At 40.4% G+C, this 23,441-nt stretch overlaps 1 protein-coding gene across 1 annotated transcript in view; it reads left to right on the forward strand.

The window, feature by feature from the left end:
- The window catches only part of Nampt (nicotinamide phosphoribosyltransferase), a 37,073-nt gene extending 24,535 nt beyond the window's left edge, over positions 1-12,538 (forward strand). The window contains exons 7-11 of the mRNA XM_028768789.1: positions 662-887; positions 2,424-2,543; positions 6,157-6,297; positions 7,747-7,881; positions 9,567-12,538. Of these exons, the coding sequence (XP_028624622.1) occupies positions 662-887; positions 2,424-2,543; positions 6,157-6,297; positions 7,747-7,881; positions 9,567-9,677 (733 nt within the window). The 3' untranslated portion in view covers positions 9,678-12,538. The remainder of the gene's footprint in view (positions 1-661; positions 888-2,423; positions 2,544-6,156; positions 6,298-7,746; positions 7,882-9,566) is intronic.
- Positions 12,539-23,441: the final 10,903 nt, after the last annotated feature.

The following is a 23,441-nucleotide window of genomic DNA, read 5'->3' on the forward strand; positions in this document are numbered from 1 at the left end:
TTCTTTCTTAAATTACATTATGTTCAAACCAACTGTTAAGATTCTCGCTCCTTGAGCACAACTAATAAGCAAAAAACCTATAGGTTAACTACATCGCTGCCTGTTACTGTACATTTTAAGATATAACAGGTATAGTTAGAGTTATTTGAATGTATATACTGTGATAAAGTATTAGATAATTGCTTTTAAATACAAGATTTTGCAAGGTTAAAAAGAAAAAACATATATGTCTTTTGGTATACCGTTTCAGAAATTCATAGAAAAGAACCAAGTGCTAGCATTGCCAAGCAAAACTGGAAGTGTGTATCATCCTGTTCACCATCTGGCATGAAGTACAGAGGGCTAGCTCCACATGCTTTTTATTGAGTCGATTGAAGGATTCTGAAACAAAAACCAGTTTATTACTGATTAACTATTGATTTAAGAACTAAGCAATACTAACTACTAAGCTGAATATAATCAACTTTTAGTATTAAAAACAAATTGGCCAAGGAGTGCTTTGGCCCAAATATCTCATTTGCCTTCTGATGTACACTTACTGCACGGGAGCTCCTTCCCTGTAACACTGGAGATGTGGTAGAAGGAACAAGTGGTTAATGATGTTTCAGAAATAGATCATATGTCTGCCTCAGTAAGTCTGTCTCTTCATTTTGTCTTCTAGTACCATAACAGCTTGGGGGAAAGACCATGAAAAAGATGCTTTTGAACACATAGTAACGCAGTTCTCATCAGTGCCTGTGTCTGTGGTCAGTGATAGCTATGACATTTATAATGCGTGTGAGAAAATATGGGGTGAAGACCTGAGACATCTAATCGTATCGAGAAGTACAGAGGCACCGCTAATCATCAGACCTGATTCTGGAAATCCGCTTGACACTGTATTGAAGGTAAATTGTAATGTATATTATTAGGACGCCTGGACACCAGCTGCTTTACTACTCGTTTATATATACATTGTTTCAAGGCTCTCTGGAAAAGTCTTCAAGTTTTCAGAGTTTTAACTCAAGAGACTGAGAGCAAAAGATTTGCCCAAGGTCACACATTAATTGCAGAGAAAGGATAGGTTAGTTTATTTATATATTGTCAAGTAGACAATTAAGGGCTGCTTACTACTTCCTTACGTGCCTTCAGAATTGGCAGCATCGCCGTCAGTCAGACTGCTCGTGGCTCATTCCGTTTATTAGAAGTCATTGTTAGAACAGAAGCATCTTCCGGGTACCAAGGAATACAGATGATTCAAAACTGCTTTTCAAGTTATATGTGACTGGAGATAACACTGCTTCTTAATAAGGAGAGAAAGGCCTTGGTGTTCAGGGCCTGATTTCCCTTTTACAGAGTATTCACAGCAGGAGTTGATTGATGCCTTCTGTTAGAGAACTGTGCGGTGCTTTACACCAAAATGTTAGCTTTAATCTTATCAAAAAAAAAAAGGAAGGAAGGAAGGAAGGAAGGAAAAAGAAAGAAAGAAAGGAAGCAAGCCAGCCTACCTGCCTCTGGTAGCTTTCACCATCTCTGTTGTAAAGGAGGAAATGACCTGACAAGGTTGAGGAACGTGGAGTGGAGTCGTAGTATCCAGTGAGGCCCGTCAGCTGAGCAGATGGTATGTCACTGTTCACTTGTAGGACGTGAAAGCATAGATTACCGGAGGTCTTTTTATATTCTGTAAACAGCCCAGTGTCAATGCCTTAGCCTGAAGTATTTCACTTTTGACAAACAAAACAGCTTTTACATTTCCACTGTGATAGGCATAGAATAAATAAAGCCACTTACCTGGACTTTTTTTTATTATTAGGATCTTTAAGCAATTTATGTCAGGGAGTAGTTATTGTCTGAAAGGAGTGTGTCCAATAGGTCTTCTCCGTCTGACCAAGTTTTCCTGAACAAGTTCAAATGTGTGTTACGTGTTTGAGCTGCTGTCCAGTCTTAAGCAGCAGTCATCGGCTTGAGAAGTGACTTAAACACTACATGAGTTAGCATGAGGGAGGCAACTACACATTATATACACTTTGTTCGTTCTTAACGTGACGGTTGCATTTCTCTCAGCACTGTGACCCAAATGTCAGACACATGTCAGCCAAGCAGAATAAACCCAAATCAAAGGCATAATTATGAATTTGTTGTGTCATTCCCTACATTCTTCTTTAAATATATGTTGGTTTAATATTACAGATTTTCTTTCTTGAATCATAATTTGAAAGATGGAAAGGATTTTGTGCAACTTCAATGGCATAAATTAACTAGGGAAGAGAAGTATTGGGAACAAACTTTATATAATAATTTTATACATGGTTTAAGATTAAATAATAGAATTTTTTTACTTCTCAAAATTGTTTTAACAAGGAAAAATATTTCTTTTAGCTTGGGGAGCACCCCCTAGCCTGCCCCAATTTTAGTTACTTATGTCATGGGTTTTTCTCACACAGGTCTTAGATATTTTAGGCAAGAAGTTTCCTGTTACGGAGAACTCAAAAGGCTACAAGTTGCTGCCACCGTATCTTAGAGTCATTCAAGGAGATGGAGTGGATATCAACACTTTACAGGAGGTTTGTGTTTTACACGAATGTCCCAATAACGAAATCCCCATTCTTGAAACAGCTCTTTATTCATAAACAGCCCATTACATTTTAAATGCAATTGTCTTATTTAAATATTTATAATGGTAATACTTTTGGTGTAGTATTTAAGGTTTAGAAATAATATTAGCTTAAAATACTAAACAGCAGCCAAAGCCTGTTTCTCCAGGCCTCACTAGCTACCTTCTGACAGGATTCTAAAGAAAAATAAAGGCTTTAGTTTGAAGAGCCCAGAGTATGTATGAGAATTGGTGTTCATTGCTAGAATGACAGAATCTAGCTAGATTGACTTGGGAACAGGGTCCCAGTGAGGGATTATCCAGGTCAGGTTTGTGTATGGACTGGTGGGGTGGTATTTTGATCACATTCATTGAGGTGGGAAGACCTACCCGTTGTGGACAATTCTCTGGTTTTAGGTCCTGTACTTTCTTGACTTCCCAAGGTGAGGAACGGTAACTTGGAATTGTGAGCCAAATAAACCTGTCTCCTTTAGTTGCTTTCTCAGGTTCTTTTATTACAGCAGACAAAGAAACTGTAAGGTAGTGTGACTTCAAGTCAGTATCCAGATTACATCAATTTCAAAAGATTGATTTGAAAATGAGAGCTTTGATGTATAATGATATTTCTACGGACTCCTATGTTCCAGAGTGAGGTCTCTGGAGTTTTGCAGGAACAGAATGAAAATGCTTCTCCCTATTCTCCCAGACTAGACTACCTTGCTTAAATGGGAACTCCCTCTGCTTCAAGGCACTGGGTCTTTGGACATTAGACGCTGTTGTGTGAGAAGGACTAAGTATTGGTAGGACAGCCTACAGGGAATGGCGGAGAACCTTGAGTATAGAAATTGGGGCTGCCACATTTACTTGTTCTAAACCCCTTCTTCAGCTACCTTTCTCAGCATAGCCTGGGCCAATCTCTCTGTGAATGGTACTGTTCACAGTGTGATGGGCCCTCCTGCGTCAGTTAGCAATTAAGAAAATGTCCCATAGACCTGGCCATAGGCAATTCTTCAGTTGAAGTTCCTTCTCCCTGTAACTCTAGGCTTGTGTCAGGATGACAACTGAAGGTTGTGACAAGTTGTTTTCTGTTGATGCTAATACATTTACAGGTACAGGAAGAATATCTTAAATTGGTTCTCAAAGCAAAGCAGGTGGAAGAAATCCACATGTAGAGGGTAATGCCTGAGGTTTTCATGTTGGAACTAAGTCTCGTGTTTTTAGACACAGGAAATGGTATTCATCTTAACAGGTTTCTCTCAACATATGCTAAAGAGATTCTTTAGTTTTGGTAAAAATGGGGAGGGGTGCTTTATCTAACAAATGGTGGCCTTTCCTGGACTGCCAGCCTCACCCTTAGGTTCCCTGTCAACAGTCATCTCTTCCTGCAGCATCCTGCTCTAGCTTCTACTGTAAAGAAGCCAAAAATCACATTTTAGTAGACAAAATACAGTGTCCTGTTTCTGTTCTTGGGACTGGATCTCCTTGGCTGCCCTCAGGTTCTCTCCACTAGAATGACTTCCTAATGTCATTAAAATAGTACTGACTCCTCAAAGCTCATAAAAGCCTCCTTTTCCTAGATTTCCTTGAAGTCTAAGAGTTTCCCAAGGCTTTTATTCTCTGTTGTTACTGCACTATCGGGTCAGTGTGGCTTTCCCTTCCCTTCAGCGGTCCCGAGTGCTTATCTTGGAACCCTTCTGCCTACATCTCTTGGATGTTCCTATGCATTACAACTTTGATATAAATGCTAAGAACAGTTACTTTTTTGACATACATAAATACATAACATGTGAAAAGCACTTATACAATGGAGTAAAACTTACGTGAATGATAAGTAAATCCTAAGGGTTCCTGAGCCAACCTAAATATGTATGAAAGTTCTGTATGAAATACGAAAATGGGTTATGAAATAAGACTGATAATTTGCCCATTTACTTACACTTTGTTTTGTTTTGGTTTTTTTTTCCTTTTGACTTATTTGTGGGTGTTTTTTGACTTTTTATAACTTTGAGTGGAGAAACTTTAGCTGGCATACAGTGATGTGAAATCCAGCTCTCCTTTTCATGGCTGTACGCTGGGTGGTGAGTCTTAAGCCGTTTACTCTCCTCCTGCCTCTCCATGGGAAGCAGTCTTCTCCCTTTTCTGCTTGCATTTCTTTTGTATTGAAATTCACTTCTTTCATGGTCATCTCAGTGCAAACTCTGTTTAGAGGCCTTGATACCTTTGGGTTTGGGTAATGGGGTGAAGGGTGTTTGTGACCACCACAGCTTACAGTAACTCAGGAGGCAAGAAGCTAGATCAGTTCAGCACAACTAAGTAGTTGTTGATTCAAACTTCAAGAGTCTGACTCTGAGTATTTTAGGCCTTATTTAAGTACAGCACAATTTGGGGAATTTTTTTCTGGCGATACTAACTCAGTCTTGTGTGTACAATAACGCTTAAGACACTGTTTGTAAAGTGCTTGTGACATCTTCCATAAAGATGGGATCTATAAATTGTCATAAAGAAATTCTGTAGATTGTCAGGCTTATAAGGGTCTGAGAGAGGATCCAATGTGGTCTCAGCCCTACAGGAAGTGCAGAGGTCACTAGGCTATGAGCCACATCTGCTCCTGGCCTCTGGGCAGAAATGAGGTGATGTACTTCTCTCCCTTTGAAGAGACAACCCTGTGTGTTTCCATGCCTGGTTCTCTAGTGCTTCTCTGTGAGCACAGGCCCTCCATGCCTCCTGCAGAGCACAGTAATAAATAGACACAAGACCAAATTTGTATAAAGCTAAAGCTAAAGGAATCACTTCAGTAAAATCAACTATGTATTTACCTTAATTTTTAACTGGAAAACATTGAGTTTTTTTTAAAACCCACAGAAAAAAATAGATGGTTGGAATTTTAAAAATGATTATGCTTCTGTGTTGGACTAGTAGTAACACATGATGTTATTTGCGATTTTCATTCCTTTTACGATGTTGAAAATCAAGAGAAAAGATCAATTTGAGACTTAGTATGTTTGGAAAACATATAAATGACATGTGGGGAGAATGTGAAAATGGTTCATTTTAAGGCTATAACTGGACCACCAGGCAAGTTGAAATGACTTGGTGATTGTCAGTACTATTACCTACAAGCAAGTATTACATGCTCTTGCCAGTTACACATCCATTACCGTGGCTTATAATAGTTGTTAGACATAGTAACACAATGCACTGGGATTTACTTGTGATGATTAGAAATCCCTAGTGTGTATAGTAATTTGGGACAACTATTTCAGCCTTGTTTACGGTGTTGGGCAGTGATTTTTGAGGCGGCTAGGAAAGAGCTTACAGAGCCTTAAGTGTATACAGCCAGTCTTCTCATACCTCTTCACCCCCACATCCCAACCACAGTGGCCACTGCAAGTGAAGTCCCCTCTTTCCATGCACCCATGTTAACGCCTTTCTCTTTTGAATGGGACTTTAGAAAGAGAACGTGTTATGTTATCTAACCAAGGCCTGTAAGTATCTAAGTATTGAGTGATACAGAACAGCTGTAAGAGTTTCACAGTATTGGCCTTTGAGAATAACCTCCAGCATCTTTGTTTTCAACCTTCTAGATTGTAGAGGGAATGAAACAAAAGAAGTGGAGTATTGAGAATGTCTCCTTTGGTTCCGGCGGTGCTCTGCTACAGAAGTTAACCAGAGACCTCTTGAATTGCTCCTTCAAGTGCAGCTATGTTGTAACCAACGGCCTTGGGGTACGTCCTTCAGCTTTCCTTCTCCTTGCTTGTGTGTATCTAGGAAGAGTGCAGTGAGGGCCACAGTCAGAGGGCTGTCAGATGTTGATGGGCACTACCTAACTTAGAAACAGGGAAGAAAGGTCAACTAGTAGCAAAGAGAAAGGGAACCAATAAACTGAATGATTTAAGGGACAGGATGTTGATAGTCAGTCCCAGGGTATTATATATACCTTTGTATGAAAAGTTGGTTCTGTTTGGGTAAGATTAAGATTGTCAGCCCACATGGTCATCACATACTAAAGAAGATCAAGTATGTCACTGTCAAGACCCTATTATGAGGGTGGAGTTTGAGCTTCTGGTTTCGATACCAGAATCATGTTCAGTGGCTGAAGTGTAGCTGGGCAGCCACTCCTTTCATCTTTCATCACCTCTTAAAGGCTGAGTGAGGAGTCTGGAGTAAGGGTCAGGGAAACTTAAGAGTCCTGAAGAACAGAGATGGCTTTTCTTCCCATGCTAGTTCAATCCCCAGGACCCACATAGAGGTGGAGGAGAAACCAGCTCCACAGAGTTGTGCTTTGAGCACCTTCACATACGTAAACAGTAAATATAAGTAACTCCTGAAGAAGCCCTTTGTGCTACATCTGCCTTCCTTTGGAGAGTCCCAAGATGGTCTTATTTCTTGCTCTTCCATTGCTGGTGCCATCTGCTTAGTTTACCCCCTACCTTTCTGGTCCTAAAGTACACATTGTACTGTCTTCAGATTCTTGAAGTCATTTTTGTAACTGTTCTGTGTCAGGGTCTTGCAGTGTGACCCTGGGTGGGCTAGTGAGTCAGGGTCTCATGGTGTGACCCCAGGTGGGTTAGAATTTATAGCAGCCCCTTTGTCTGTGCTTCACACGTCTGTGCCGCCATGTCCAGCAGATTCTCCAGCTGTGTGTGTATGTGTGTCTGTGTGCGTGTCTATGTGTATACACATTTACATTGCCTCATTCATGTTAAGCCAGCACCCCACCTCTGAGCTGTATCCCAGCCTCTTACTAGGTTAAAGGTAAGAGGTAATGAAAGAGGAAGATTATACGACAAGGTATCTTTATCTTAAACACCCTAGTTCTCTCTAAGTTTGTGAACATCTGTTATGTAAGGGCAACTTGATACATTTCTCTAAATCGTCCTATAAAAGATAACCAAGATTTGGGTTTCCACAGCATGACTGTTTTGAAGGAAACAGGCTAATTAATGATTCGTGTTTCTAACAGCCAGTTGTAGACTGATGTAGTTACATATTCAACACTATAGACTTCTAAAACCTGTATATAATACACTTTAAAAAAAAAAACAACAAAACTTGAGTCTAGCTAGTGGTCCAAGCCAAGGCTTTGTGTGTGCCGGTGAGAGTCCCCACATTGAGCTGTATCCGTGTTTTTAGAGACATTCTTTATCATTTTTCTCCTAATTTGGATTTCTCAGGTTAATGTCTTTAAGGACCCAGTTGCTGATCCCAACAAAAGGTCGAAAAAGGGCCGGCTCTCTTTACATAGGACACCAGCGGGGACCTTTGTTACACTTGAAGAAGGGAAAGGCGACCTTGAGGAGTATGGCCATGTAAGTGTCTATTGATGGGGATTTGACAGCAGTGAAGGGGCTTTGCAAATTAAGAAAAGGGAGGTTTGTGTTATTCTTTCAAATTGTTTTAAGAACAGTTGTAACGGTGAAATAATTTTTTTTCCACAGTGACCATCATGATAGATACTGATAGCCTTTAACAGGGTTTTGTATATTTGGTCTTACTCTTACTGTCAGTTAGCAGTGACTAATTTCTGGAGAAGCATAGCAAAGAATACGATTAGATGTTACTCTTGGACTTCACGTAACTTACTGTATTATAGTAAAATATTGTAACTTCATAATAGACTAACTAGTTAAATTCCAAACATTTTGAAGGGAAGTGTTTCTTTAGTCTTAATTGATTCTCAGGGAATTCTGAGCTTAAAAAATAAATAGATAAAGGAAATTGTCTTAGTATCATAGAAATGGAGTGTTTTGTTCAGATTACATAACTGAGTTTTCTGATCCTAGTTAGCCAAACTGGAAAGAACATAGTATGTCTGGTGAAATAGGCCATGTGATCTGATGGTTTTCAGCATGAGTACACTTAACGTTTGTTTGCTAAAAGGTTAAAAGATTACTGATCTCCAAGCCACTAGATGGGAGGAAGGCTTCAGTTAAGAGGAAGAACTTTTCATGAGTATACTCTTCAAATATAAGTACACATTTACTGCTATTATTGTGCTTTGATACTGTGCAAATCTGACTGCTTACAGCAGTTACCTTTATTTCATTATGTCTTTTAAGACTTGGGACTGGAATAAAATAATCCTTCTGTGAAACCCATGTGAACTGGTAGATCAGGCTTTTAGAATTAAATCTCTTTGTAGTCCATGAGGAATTCTTCGAGTAGATTTTACAAAGCAATTGGGACTACCAAGGCTCTGCTGTATTGGGCCACCTCAAATGAAGCAAAACCAATTGAGACTAAGTCAAAGGAAACATTGATTGAACAGTGCTCGAGAGTATCTGTCCAACCTAGTGTCCAGTCGTAAGCTTGATGGTCGTCTCTGCGATCATCAAGACAGTTTGGCTAACTCATAAAACCCAGCATTTTCTGGTAGTTTACATTGAAACTTAGAAAAGAAAATGCTACATCTAGAACACTAATTTGGAGCACACACGATGCCAGCTAACATCATGTGTACTATAAGAAAGAAAATTAAGATGAAATAAAGTAGAATTTTCCTATAGGAACTAGACTGTAAGGGCCTTAGGGAAAGTGAGTCCTCATCCTCTGTTGAGTCTTGTCTGTGGCTTTGCAGTTACAGTCTGTATGTAATTGGTCACTATAAAGGAGACAAAAATCAATACCTGCTGTTTCTGTCTTGGGTTGGATTTTTTTTAGATTTTATCTGTTTTTAAGGCCGAAATTTAATGGCTAACAAATTTATTAAACTTGTAGATTGGAGGGTCTAAGCAATATTGAGGCGTCTGACCAGACTCTGAGTAATAATTACCAGGACTACTTGCAGTTCTCCCAAGCAGACATGTTTCTTCAGCAGTAGAAAAGATCAGGAGTCTGGTGTTTGGCTTCGAGTCTAAGAGTGTTTATCATAATCTCACTGTCGTAAGTTGACATCTCGACAGCTCTGTGTATTTGACCTCTTAAGTAAATTGGCCAATCATGATCTGAATATTTGGTAGATGGTCTTTTTAATAACAAAATTTACATTCTGCAGGATCTTCTCCATACGGTTTTCAAGAATGGGAAGGTGACAAAAAGCTACTCGTTTGATGAAGTCAGAAAAAATGCGCAGCTGAACATCGAGCAGGCCACGGCGCCTCGTTAGGCTTTCTGTGGCTGGGTCGTTACGTGTGCAGTGTGTGTACAAACATGTGCGTATGTGTGCGCCTGTGCGTATGGACTAACATGTTCATTGTACAGATGTGTGGGTTTGTGTTTATGATACACCGCAGCCAGATTATTTGTTGGTTTATGGACATACTGCCCTTTTTATTTTTTCCCCAGTGTTTAGATGATCTCCAATTAGGAAACACTTAGAACCATGTACAAGATTAATGCTGAAGTGAGCTTTTTAGGGTCCTTTGCTAATAGATAGTAACTCAATCTGGTGTTGATCTTTTCACAAATAACAGAACCAAGAAACTTTTATATATAACTACAGATCACATAAAACAGATTTGCATAAAATTACCATGCCTGCTTTATGTTTATATTTAACTTGTATTTTTGTACAAACGAGATTGTGTAAGATATATTTAAAGTTTCAGTGATTTAACAGTCTGTTTCCAACTTTTCATGATTTTTATGAGCACAGACTTTCAAGAAAATACTTGAAATAAATTACATTGCCTTTTGTCCATTAATCAGCAAATAAAACATGGCCTTAACAAAGTTGTTTGTGTTGTTGTACATTTGGAAATTATGTCAGGACATATACCCAACAGAATTACTAACATCACTGCCCTTGTAGAGATGCAGGAATCATTCTCCATTGAAGAGAATAATGGTTCTTACTCGAATGTTTAGGCATTGTACAGTTCTGTGCCCTGGTCATTGTATTGTACCAGTGATGCCAAATCCCAAAGGCCTGTTCTGAAATTTTATATGTCGGATATTGCCTGTGGCTCTAATATGCACCTCAAGATTTTAAGAAGATAATGTTTTTAGAGAGAATTTCTGCTTCCACTATAGAATATATACATAAATGTAAAATATTGAAAGTGGAAGTAGTGTATTTTAAAGTAATTACACTTCTGAATTTATTTTTCCTATTCTATCGTTGGTATGACTTAGATGAATTGCTGGAGTGGGTAGTGAGTGTGCTTATTTTAAATGTTTTGATTCTGTTATATTTTCATTAAGTTTTTTTAAAAATTAAATTGGATATTAAACTGTATGGACATCATTTATTAATTTCAAATTAAACCCTCAGTAACTAATACTTAAGCAAGTTCTTAATGTTATCCCCAATGGAACGCATGATTCATAATAGAAGAATCTTACTTAATGCAGAAATTTAGCTAAATTTAAAATACTCATCCTCAAAATGTTTATCGTGACTTACTGCTAGGTCCTAAGTCAGCCATTGCACTCAACAAGACACAAGTCTCTTTGAGGTGACTCCTATGTCACCTGTAGGTGACACTACACAGTTCTAAGCCAGGGCTGGCCAACTTCACACTGCTTCTTCACTTTTAGTTACACACTGTCTAAGGCTGCTTCCCACTTTGGTGGCAGAAATTAAGTAGTTGCAATAGAGACCAAATAGTTCTCAAAGCCTAGAATGTTCACTAAACACAGTCACAGAGAGCTCGCTAGCCTGTGTCTAAGAAAGGGAGCGTGCTCTTGCATTTTAAGAGAGATGTTTTTCTGGGAAGGAAGTAAGTTGAATTTTATGGAGTTTCTCTTGTTCTTTCTCATTTAAGAATCTGATACTAGAAAACTGATTTAGAAAAGTTTTAACAACTTGACATTAAGCTAGAATATTAAAAGCCATAAATCATGTAAAACAATTTTGTGAGGAAATATATGAGGTGAATTAGAGGGGTTTGCAGGTGATCCTAAAACTTAGAACAATAAGCATTACTCATTTTTAGTATGTTTATTCAGTAACACATGAAAAATCATGTCTTAAACTGATTTTTAAAAATGGAACTTGAGTAGTGTGGTCATGGTGTACTACATGCCTATAATCCCAGAAATGATGCAGACACAGAGGGATTGCAAACCAACATCATACTTGACTACATAGCAAATTTTAGGCTAGCCTGTGCTACCTGGCTCCAGAAAAGTAAAATGTACCTAAGATTAGTAATACTGCAGAGACATGTCCTGGGTGGGTGTAGGTGTAGTCAGTACTTGAGAATATATACACAAGAGGTCTGTTAAGTTCAAAACCAGCCTGAGCTATATAGACCCTTGTGTTTCTTCACAGAAAGGACAGGTACTGCTTCACAAAGGCTTGTAGAGTACTACACAAAGTTCATCGGTGTCACACTTCAGACAGTGTTTTTGTGTTATGTGAATTCCACCAGCTAGCTGCACATGCCAACTTTGTATTGAAACATGTAGTATAAACTAGTAGTTTCTGATTGTGCACAGTGTGGGTCCAGAGATGGAATGAGTCATCTGTCTTGGCTCCGGTCCCCTTGGAACGGATTCATTTTGGACTTCTGTCACTAAGCAGTATTTGGCCATCCCCATTCTGCGTACTAAACAGATAACATGAATGTCAAATGGATTTGTATTTGCGTGTCACCCTTAGATTGGACTAACCCTTAAGACACTAGATTTGCAGTTGACATTAGTCCCCTCGATTCATAACTTTTAAGTAGGCGGTAGAATTTTGTGTTGAGACTTATTTGTACCCTATACTTATTTAAAGTAAAAGGTTTTTATGAGTAGCCCTTCCTTTCTTGAAATGAAAAAAAAAAAAAAGCTTTTATAGTGAAATCCATCTTGGAAGATTAGAAAAAAAAATAGCAAGATGTCTGATGTTGTATTTACCATACCTTAGAACTCACACTTAAACTAGCGTTTTGTAGTTTTACATTCCTTTTTAACTCATTCAGTAGAGACTATCAGACTTTCTCCCAAGTTGTATGTTAAGTCAATTCTAATATGTACTCAGCATCAAAGACAAACATGTAATAAACATGGAAATAAAGTTTAGTTCTGTTAGTGAAATGTTAAATTTGACTGTGTGTGTCAGATGCCATTTCCAGACCTACCTCTTCTAGGTATCCAAAGAATCAGGATGAGAGGAGGGCGTGGCGAAGATGGCTCCTGTTTTCCACCTTCAGCAGCTCTGGATGGCAGTACCAGTTTCTAAGAGTGCTGGGAGGATAACAGGTTTAGGGGACTTGGGAGTCATTTAAATGCAAAGAGTAAATAGGTATCTGCAGAATACAGAGTCGGATACAGAGGGGCCTCCAGACGTGTACAGTGTGGGGTGTGTGTGTGTGTGTGTGTGTGTGTGTGTGTGTGTGTGTGTGTGTGTGTAGGTGTTCACTGGGGACACACAGGAGGAGACAGCTCTAGAGTGTGGTTGGCACACCCTGGGGACATGCTAGAGGAGACAGCCCACCCTCACTGCTGCCAAGTCCAGCCCACATCTGGTTTGTAGATAGTTTTATTGGAACATAGCCCTACCCATTCACTTAGTAGTGGTCACCGTTGTTTTCATGCTATAGCAGCAGAGCCTGCAAAGCTGAGATAGTGTACTACTTTACAGCTCTAGAAAAGGAATATCAAGCCAATAAAGAAGGGCCCTTGAGATGAACTCTTGAAGGCCGAGTGCAGAGCATAAGCAAGCAGAGGATACTGATCAGCATCAGCTAAAGAGAAAGGAAGTCAGTGTAATCCCAGGAAAGTTCTATCTCGGGAGATGGTAAAAGGGTAGTAAGGAAAGAGCTTGCTGCACAAGCATGGGGACCTGAGTTCAAATCCTCAGCACCCAGAAAAGGCTGGGTAAGCTTGGCACATGCTTATGACATCAACTGGATAAACCTGCCAGTCAAGATAGTCAGGAAGTTCCAAGCATGGTTAGAGACGCTTTGCTTTACATTCTTAAGCTCCTGAAATAGTTTCATAAGCATATAGAAGAGGAATAAAACTGGGATTATATGTCCATAATTACTTTGTATGAAGTTCAGCAGTTTTTAACTTCTCACAAGTTACAAGTTTGGGTTTGATGAAACTGTGGACTCTCATAAAAATCCTTGGGGATGGAGAGATGACTCAAAGGTTAAGATTACTGACTGCTCTTCCAGAGATCCTGAGTTCAATTCCCAGCAACCACATCACGGCTCACAACCGTCTATAATGAGATCTGATGCCTCCTGGTGTGTCTAAAGACATTGACAGTGTACTTATATACATTAAATAAATCTTTTTAAAAAATTCTTATTTGTGAATAAACACAATTTACAAACTCTCAAGTTTCCTGATTTCACTGACACATGCCTCAGATCATAGCCATTAGGGACGGAAATCAAGGTCAAGAGTTGAAAAAAGAAATCTAGAAGCAATCCATTGGAATCTCAGCACTAAAAAGGTGGAGTGGGAAGGCTACCTAGTGAAATCCTGTCTAAACCTCCCTTTGAGAAAGGAAAGAAATCTGACCAAATGATGTGGAGAGACTCAAGAAACCTGGCATCTGTGCAAATAAGCGGAACCAAGCTTTGCATGATTTTCTGAGTACTGAACTAGAAGAAAGAAATTACCAGGTCAAAATCTAGGTAATAGGTGAAAGATTATCAGACAGCAAAGGCACTCTTGCCTAGGGATGTTCACCAAGGTGGAGGCTGTGAAGTCAGTCTTGAGGGCCAGGATGGATATGATATAGAGAGACGACACTGCTCTAAAGCAGGATCCCTGGAACTCTACCCTCCTCTTCAGGATGAAGATGAGCCAGTAGACACTTCAGCCCCTGGGGCACTCCAAGGAAAGCTGCTTATACTCAGAGAAGGATGGATGGATAGATAGATAGATAGATAGATAGATAGATAGATAGATAGATAGATAGATAGATAGATAGATGGTTGATAATAAGTAAACTTAAGTTGCCACTGTAGTCCAAATCACATTCTTGCATATTATGAGAACATCAGTCTAGGAACACAGGTTAACCTCGATGGGCAGAATCCCATATGTGATGGTAGGAATAAAAGCATAGCCTCGTGAGTTGTAAAAGCAATGCTCTGAGAAATAATGAGCAGCTCAGAATAACCTCAAAATACCACAAGCAAAAGCAGGGGCCTCAGACACAGAGTGATGGCAGACTACTCTGTTCTTTAAATTTTTAAAAAAGATTTATTTATTTACTTATTCAATGTAATGAGTACATTGTAGCTGTCTTCAGACACACCAGAAGGGGGCATCGGATCCCATTACAGATGGTTGTGAGCCACCATGTGGTTGCCGGGAATTGACCTCAGGACCTCTGAAAGAGCAATCAGTGCTCTCTAACCACTGAGCCATCTCTCCAGCCCATGTTCTTTAAAATTAAAAAAAAAAAAAATTACTTTGAAACAGATGCTAGGAATGAGACTTTAAATGATGTAATATTTGAAAATAGGATTGGTAGCATATGAGAGTTTTAAAATGCACATGCCATAGAAGAGACCAATGACTTAGGACGCGGTTCTGAAGGAATTGTTCCGCATAGGAAGAGGTGGAATTAACTTCAAACAAAAAAAAGCAAACAGACTGAAAAAGATCCAACATTGGTCTTAAGGATGTTCTAGAAGCAGGAAGAAGAGTAGAAGATATTAAAAACTTAGACTTCAGCAAAACTGGGGTGGCAATACATACATACACAAACAACACATACATACATACACAAACAACACATACATACATACATACATACATACATACACATACATACAAACAGCAGACATACTGACACAACAGACTAAGGATAAAATTTAGAATCCAGAAATAAATCCATGCAGTACATGATCTACAGTGAAGACAGCAAATCGTGCTGGGAAATGGGATGCCCGAGTGTAGAAAAAAATGGAATCATATTTCCCTAACTGTATAGAAATAAACTAATGGATTGAAGACCTCCATGTAAGAGAGTAGAAATGAAACACTAGACGGTGCGGGCACAGACATTAAGTAGGACTTGGGAGCCCAAGAAAAATAGCAAGGATTGCATGGGACCTACAAATGGGGCTCTCTGCTGTTCATCTATTGGGAGATGAATATCCAGAATATACAAAGAACTCAGAAAACAAACAAGAAAATAACTCCCCAGAAAGTAAGAATTGAACAGATTTTTCAAAAGAAGTGGAAATCGCCAATAAATAAATGCATAGGGGAAAAGACATTGTTCTCAGCCATTGGAGAAATACAAAGTGAAGCCATGGTGAGAGTCCATCTCATCCTAGGAAGAATGGTTATTAGCAAAGATACATTAACAGATGGCGGGGGGCGGGGCTGGGAAAGAAGAGGGGAGTCTGTTGGAGGGAATAGAAGTTAGTGCTGCCACTGTGGAAGGCAGGGTGGGAGTTATACACTTTTTTATTTTTAAATAGAAATTACCAGTCAGGTATATAATCAAAGTCACCATCATTATTAAAATGTACTTGCACACTTATGTTTATTGCTGCACTGTTTACAATAGCCCAGCTATGGAATGATCTTAGGTGTTCCTTCACAACAGATGTGGTATGTGTGTATACACAATGGCTTTTGATTCAGCCATAAAGAGCAACAGACATCAAGCAGGAAGATGGATGTAACTGGAAAGCATTATGTGAAGTAAAATAGATCAGGTTTGGACAGATAAGGAAAGTTCTTTCTCATTTACAGACTCCAAGGCCATACCTTGTTTTTCATACGGTTTCAGAATTCACCTGAACTGGAGGAAGCAGCTATCTAAAGATGAAATCTCAATGAACCTTCAGCAAAATAAAGTCATATCCAGACAAGAGTGAAAGTGGGAACCTGGAAGAGCAGAGGGTGTCTGAGGGCACAGGATGGGGTGTGCAGATCTAAGTAAAGTACAGTGGTGAGCACATGGAAATGTAGGAACTCATTATTTCATACATTTGCTAATAAAAATATTGGGGAAAGCCAAAACATAACGTGTTCTAAGGAAAGAGTTCATGACTACTTCAGCAGATGCAGCAGGTGCCATTGTCTGAAAGGGAAGTCATTCTTAAGACAACCTTGTTCCCACTAAAACAGTTTCAAGAAGAAGGATAAACTGGGTTCTATCACAACACCAAAAGCTGAAATTCTGCATGCTTTTTTTAAATAAATGAGAAAAAGCAGGTGGAACAATTAGCCAAATAAGCAAGATTAATCATGAATTTAGTGTACATAATGTGAACCATGTTACCCCTAAACGCATTACAAAATAAAGTCTTAAAACTCTGCCATTTATGGAAGCCACATCCAAAACGGAGCTAGAAACATCTTTAAAGGAGCACTTGGCTGCAGTCGTAGCTGTACTTTTCCTGTGGTCAGATGTCTCATGTGTCCAGGGTTGCTGACGTCACTCATGCCCAGAACAGTGTGCCAGCAAAGTGTGGCACCCAAAAGGAACAGAGCATTCCAACACCAGGCTGTGGCGTATTTACCAAGCCTTGGGGAGAGTAAAGCTTACACAGACAATGCCCTCTCTTCTCCGGTGAGCCATGTTCGGAAATGTCAGAGGGTAGTTAATGCAGGAAAAGATGCATTCTGAGAAACAGCACCTGATCTTCACCATTTTTCTAGGGTCTCATGCTTCTGCAGTCTGAGTCTCCGTCCCTTTTGCACACTTGTGTGGGGTGTATTAGTCTTTCACTGATAGGTGGGAGATGGAAAAGGATGCTCAGATTACTGCTTCCCGAGCACTAAGGCAGGACTTTACCCCTGGGACCAATGCTGTCTTCCCCTGTGTTAGCAATGTTATCTGCCCTGCTTAGGGAACAAGGCTCAGCAGGAGATGGCCAAGAATGGTCCTCTGAGGCTCATAAAACTTGTCAACACCCTAGCCCGCCTGTGGATGGAAAGGCCACTGTGTTTTTCCTACAGGAAGCAAGAGGATAACTGAGAAAGACAGCTCGCATGATTTCCAGACTGCAAAGCTGACCAGTCCAAACACAGTCCTGTCTTTTGCTCGCAGTGACTCTAAGGCAGTTATATCATAAAATTTACATGCATTAAAAAAATTCTAGATTTTTCTGAGTTACTTTTATTCTCTATAATATCTTTTTTAAAAGAATCGCTTTTAGTATCAAGCAAGGAAAACAGTATTGCCCAAGCGCAAGTGCTGAGTCGGATGATGGCATGCCCAGGGAAGGAGGAGTGTCTCTGATTGCTGGTGTTGGATGAGCTGGGCTTTCTGTTATCTGGGGCTACTTGCCCACTTTGGGAGTGGGGCGGGGACAGGCAACAAACTAAACAACTGAATTTCATATTTTGTGTGTATGAGACTGCAGTAGAGGGGACAGGGATGGGAGGAGTAGTTTTACTTCATTCCTCTCAGGTGGTTTTGAAACAAAGGACAGAAAAATTATTAAAATTTTTGGAAAACTATATATGTACACATAACAGACATTGTGAATAGTTTATTATTTCAGAGCTATTAAGCCAAGAGTCACTAACTTGATGAGTGAGACTTCTAACTCATTGGCTGGAACTATTTCTTAGGCAAGCCCTTGCCCGGTTCTGCCCGCTACCTTAGAGCATGTGCCCTGGGGTCTACGCTAGGGCTTGACATACACAGCCACTCAGCTGTCACATATTGGACAGAGGAGGCTCATTCTTCAGAGCTCTGCCTCACACCACCCCCTCCCCACCTGGCACTGTCAAGCCACGATTCAATCTCTATTTCTGCTCAGTACACCCCAAGTCCCCATTCATCAAACCAAAAACTGGTGCTTTTTAAGACAATTCAACAACAACAAGAACAATAACATTAATAGCAACTGCTCAGCCATTCATCTGCATATTGTGGGAAATTCCAGACTGACGTTTCCTCCTATTGTCCTAGAAAAGAGTTTGTCAGGAAGGGCCCTTTGACTCCTAGCCTGCCTCTTGTGGTCCTGACTGTATTCATCAGCCAGGTCAGAGCAGACGGTTCCTCCTCACTGTCCACATGTAGCATCTCACTCCAGATATGGTTTTCTTGTCACTTCCTCCAGGAGGTCCCTTCTAGGAAACATGTTTGTGAACCTATAGACAGATGTCACTTAGTTTCTGCCCTACTATGAGATTCCTGGCCACTGTGTGCCGTGTCTGCATATTACCACACAGTTGTAAGTGTTTAAGTGGGTTCATATCTGTTGCTCTTCTGTTGAAGTCACACACAGCTTTTAGGGAACAGGCAACTGCATTTCTTGATTGCCAGGCTCCATGTTTCCTTTTTCTGGAGCCTCAGCTGACCCACACCCTTGAGACAGACTAGCCAAAGCATTTCCAGTTATTTTTAGTTTCTTTGGCTGCTGACTTGGACAGTTTGGAAGGAGGCAATATGATGGCTTGATTGGTCTCTCTCAAACCATGTCTCAGGCAGTTGATGGCCACAGCATTGAGCAAGGGCAGAAAATACGTCCACAGAATCAACTTGCCAAAGAGAACACAATGGACCAGACTGCTCCTGGTTCATCTGAGCTTGTGGAGAACGGGGCAGCAAAGAACCGAGCAAGGGAGGAAAGTGCATCTTAGCCAGTCTGCCTGGACTCTGGAGCAAAGCCATCTACCTACGTAAGAAGAGCCAGCCAGTGGCTTCCTCCCAGGCTTCCTTCCCTCAGGGACTTTCTGGTGTCTGAGAACTGCAAGACACTGAGAGGATTCAGTCAGGCCCTGAACTTGGGGAAGCTGCCATACTCACTCTCTGGTGATGCTGACAGCCTTACACAAGCTAACTCCCTCCATTGGACTGTGCCCTCTAAGGTGGAATACGTGAAGTCATGTGACTATTGCTGAGCTATTCAGTCAGCATCACATCTGATCCAGCTTTACTTAAGGGAGTGTTTTAAAGATTGTAGAATAGAGAGATAGACAAAACTGTTGGGGTCCAAGAATTACCTCACAAACTACGAGAACTCCAATCTCAGTCAGATAGGGATAGTTTATCAAGCATACACCACAAGACTGGTCGACCAGGGCCATGATCAATCTGGGAACTGAACCATGACCCTGAGTTAAGACCCAGGATTTTTAAGCCCAAAATCCACAAATATCTGTGCCAAGTTATTTCATCAATCAGGATTTAGGGAAGGGGGATTTCTTTGGAAACCTGTCTTTGTTGTACATTTTTCTTGCCCCCATTGGTTGGGGTATTTAACTGTAGCAAGGGACTTGCTTTGTCTGATATTCACGTCTTAACTTGGCTACCAGGATGGGACTTGTCTAACATTCATGTCTTAACTTGCCAACCAGGATGTCTGTTACCCACATACATGTCTCTTTCTGCCAAGCAGGATGTCAGTTCCCAGGGAGGTCTTGGGAACTACTTTACTCGACCCCTACTCAAAATGCAAGTCATATATCAAATAGTTTCTTATATTGGTGCAGGTATCTCTCTTATGTTAGGGTCCATCCCAGGGGTAGCTTATAAAGGTAAATACCATAAAAGCTCATACATAGGTGCAGGAAGTACTGTTGTGTGGCTGGTTCGGGTCCAAGCTTAGTATGGGTAACTATACAAAGCCGTTCTACTGACTTCTATCATGCTTGGTTCCCAAGTGCAAAGAACATAACAGAACATGGAATCAATCTTAGCACTAGAAAGTTTCCTGGTAACAGTAGAAACAAATGAGAAAGTTTCCTTATAGTGGCAGGCTAGCCAGGTAACTGTTACCTAGGCCTTACCATTTTACTTAGGCATTACTATTTTACCTAGGTTCCAACAGAAATATGTCTGGAGAGAACTGGGAGAGGTTATGCTTGAGAGTTTCTGTCTAAGAGAGATGTATACACTGCTAAGTTCTTCAGAGAAAAGCTGCCTTCAGTTCCTTTTGTATGAGTTCGCACATTTGCTCAAACGCATGCTAGCCAGGAAGAATGGATGACTTGTCCTTTGAACCAGTACTTTTGTCTCTGTGTAAGAAAACTAAAAGAATTCGAGCAATATGTAGTTTTCCAGGTGTCCCCTGAATAGACTTTTTCATTCTGTTGTGCTATGATTTTATTTCCTTGGCTTTTTACAGATTTAAAAAATAAGTCACTCATCCATCTGGTAGTACATTTCTTCAGGAAGGTTGGTGAGAACTATTTTAAGGGCTTTTTTGTTGTTTGTTTTGTATTTGTCTGTTTTTTTCTGGGACAGGGTTTCTCTGTGTAGCCCTTATTGTCCCAGAACTCATTCTATAGGGCAGGCTGGCCTCAAACTCAGAGATCCATCTGTCTCTGCTTCTTGCTGGAATTAAAGACATGTGCCACCATGACTAGCAAGGTTTTTGTTTTTAAGTATTAATTGATTCTTGTGGTAAGAAAACCCTATTCTAAATGAAACCTCAAATTTCATTGTCATACTGTGGTGGTTTGCATAGGCTTGGCCCATGAGAAATAGCACTCTCAGGAGGTGTGGCCTGATTGGAGGAGGTGTGGCCTTGTGAGAGGAAATGTAGGGGTGGGCTTTGAAGTCTCACATTTACGCTGAAGTCTTGCCAGAGTCAGTTTTCTCTTGACAGCCTTCGGATCAAGATGTACAACCCTCAGCTCCTTCTCCTGCACCACATCTGGATGCTGCCATGTTCCTGCCTTGATGATAATGGACTGAACCTCTGAACCTGTAAGCCAGCCCCAATTAAATGTTGTCCTTTATAAGAGTTGCCTTGGTCATGGTGTCTATTCACAGCAATGGAAACCCTAACTAAGACACACACCAAAGATTATAATTTTAATATTAAATATCTAATTTTTACACCCATTTCCCTTATTTTCTGTAGTGGTTGGGAGGAGATGCCCTCCACAAGGGTCTAATTTTAAATATTGGGGCCAAGTTAGTGGCTGTTTGGATGATTTAGGAGGTGTGACCTTGTTGGAGGAAGTATATCACAGGGGTAGGTTTTGAAGTTTTAAGAGACTTGCACCATTGTAAGTCGGCTCTCTCTCCTTTACAGAGTTAGCTGCTTCCTTCTTCTGGACTGGGGTGTGAGCTCTCAGCTGTTCCTGCCGCTATGCCTTTGCTCTGCCTCTGGAACTCTGAGCCCCAATTAAATGTTGTCATTTATGAATCACCTTAGTCATGGTGTTTTAGAACAGAAACAGAAAAGCAATTATTTTCTTTCCCATTTTTTCTTGTTTTTTTTTGGGGGGGGGAGTGGGGGACTCTTAGAATCAGTGTTAAATGGGATCATAAATTGTGGTGGGCTTACATTCTCTTATGTCTGTTCTAGCATATGGGTTCCCTGTACCCGTCTCCTTTGCTCCTCAGCCACTGCATTCATGGTGATGAGTGAATGTCCCTTCTCTTGGGAACAGTCTTACAGTCTTGAGCATGTTGATTGCTTCCCATGGTTGTTTAAATGACCCATGCCCTTACACATGCTCTGTAAATGATGGTAACTCTAGAAACTTGATTAAAAATGAATCTTTAGCTATAGAAATACAAAGCACTGGGTGATTGGGGTGATGATGCATGGGTAGTCACTCTTCTCAGAGGAGGAGGGGAGAGAGGGGACTGATATTGGGATGTAAAGTGAATAAAAATCCAAACAAAATACAAAGCACTAAAAAAAAAAATATATACACTTCAACATGCCTGTGGGTCACACATCTCCCACCTGCCTTCTGGCTCTCCCTCAACCCCTGTTAGGTAGGGACACTGGGCTCATGCCATCAACTCCACCCAGCCCCAAGGCCTGACAGAAGACTAGCTATCTCACGCCTTCCATCAGCCTCCCTCTCTAGTTCCACTTTATCAGGCAAAGATCCAACCACCACAAACCTTACCCATCCCTGCAGCCCACCCATCCCCCTCTATAGGCTTAGACCCGAGACTCCCATCACCCACTCTACAAGTTCTTGCTGCCTGGGAAATCCCAAGTACCTCTCCAGATCCCTGAGGCTGTGAGAATCTTCTAACTTTACAGAAAGCCTGCAACTGTCTTGGAACATTCCCAAGTTCCTTTATAAAGCCAATATTAACCTGATATCAAAATCAGACAAAGACAAAAAAAAACAAAAAACAAAGAAAATTATAGGGCAATATCTCTGATGAACGTAGATACAAATTCTCTCAAATAATACTTGAAAACTGAATCCCAAAACATAGCAAAAAGCTTATTCTCCATGATCAAATCAGCTTCACACCACAGATGCACTGATGGCTCAGTGTTCATGCATGAACAAATGTAATCCACTATGTGAACAAACCCCTGGCAAGTCTAGGGATACAGGAGACAGATCTCAACACAGCAAAAGCAATGCACTACAAGCTCACAGTCAGCATCATGCTAAACCAGAAAAACAAAGCATCTCCACCAGAATGAGGAACAAGATATGGATAGTCACTCTTCTTTCCTCTACAATATAACGCTTGAAATCTTAGCTAGAGCAGTAAGACAAGTGAAGGAGACAAAGAGAGTATAAGCAGTTATCATTATATAAAGACAAGATTCTATGCATAAATGAGAAAATATCTTCATATAATAATAGTTTTGGCTTGAGACTAGTGTCACTGTTTGCTACCAATCCAGATGTTGAGACCCTGGAAGTTTTAATGTACTATGACTTTACACTAATGTTGAAAATATTTGATTTGTACTTAATCTTGCTGATATGAAACTCACTGACTTTATTCAACAATCTCTCATATTGTTTTGGACAAGATATTTGACACTATCTGTTTGCCATATTAGAGGAGGCAAGATGTCCGCAAAGACAAACTCATCATTCCTCTGCTCCTTTACAAAGAGAACCAAAGAACTAGGATATGACTATAGTCAGCTCAGAAGCCACAGGGAGCTCTTGGCTTCTACCGTACAGAAACAGAAATGTTTTAAAAATCCAGAGACCTGGGATATCATCTCAGCAAGAGAAACAAGATTGTAGCTGCTGCCACTGCAGCTCCACACTGAGTGTGAAGGGATATAGAGAGAAGAGAACCGGAAACTGTCAGTTCAGATACTGGCACCCC

The sequence above is a fragment of the Grammomys surdaster genome, unplaced genomic scaffold, assembly GCF_004785775.1.
Source record: "Grammomys surdaster isolate TR1022 unplaced genomic scaffold, NIH_TR_1.0 188, whole genome shotgun sequence".
Lineage (NCBI taxonomy): Eukaryota > Metazoa > Chordata > Mammalia > Rodentia > Muridae > Grammomys > Grammomys surdaster.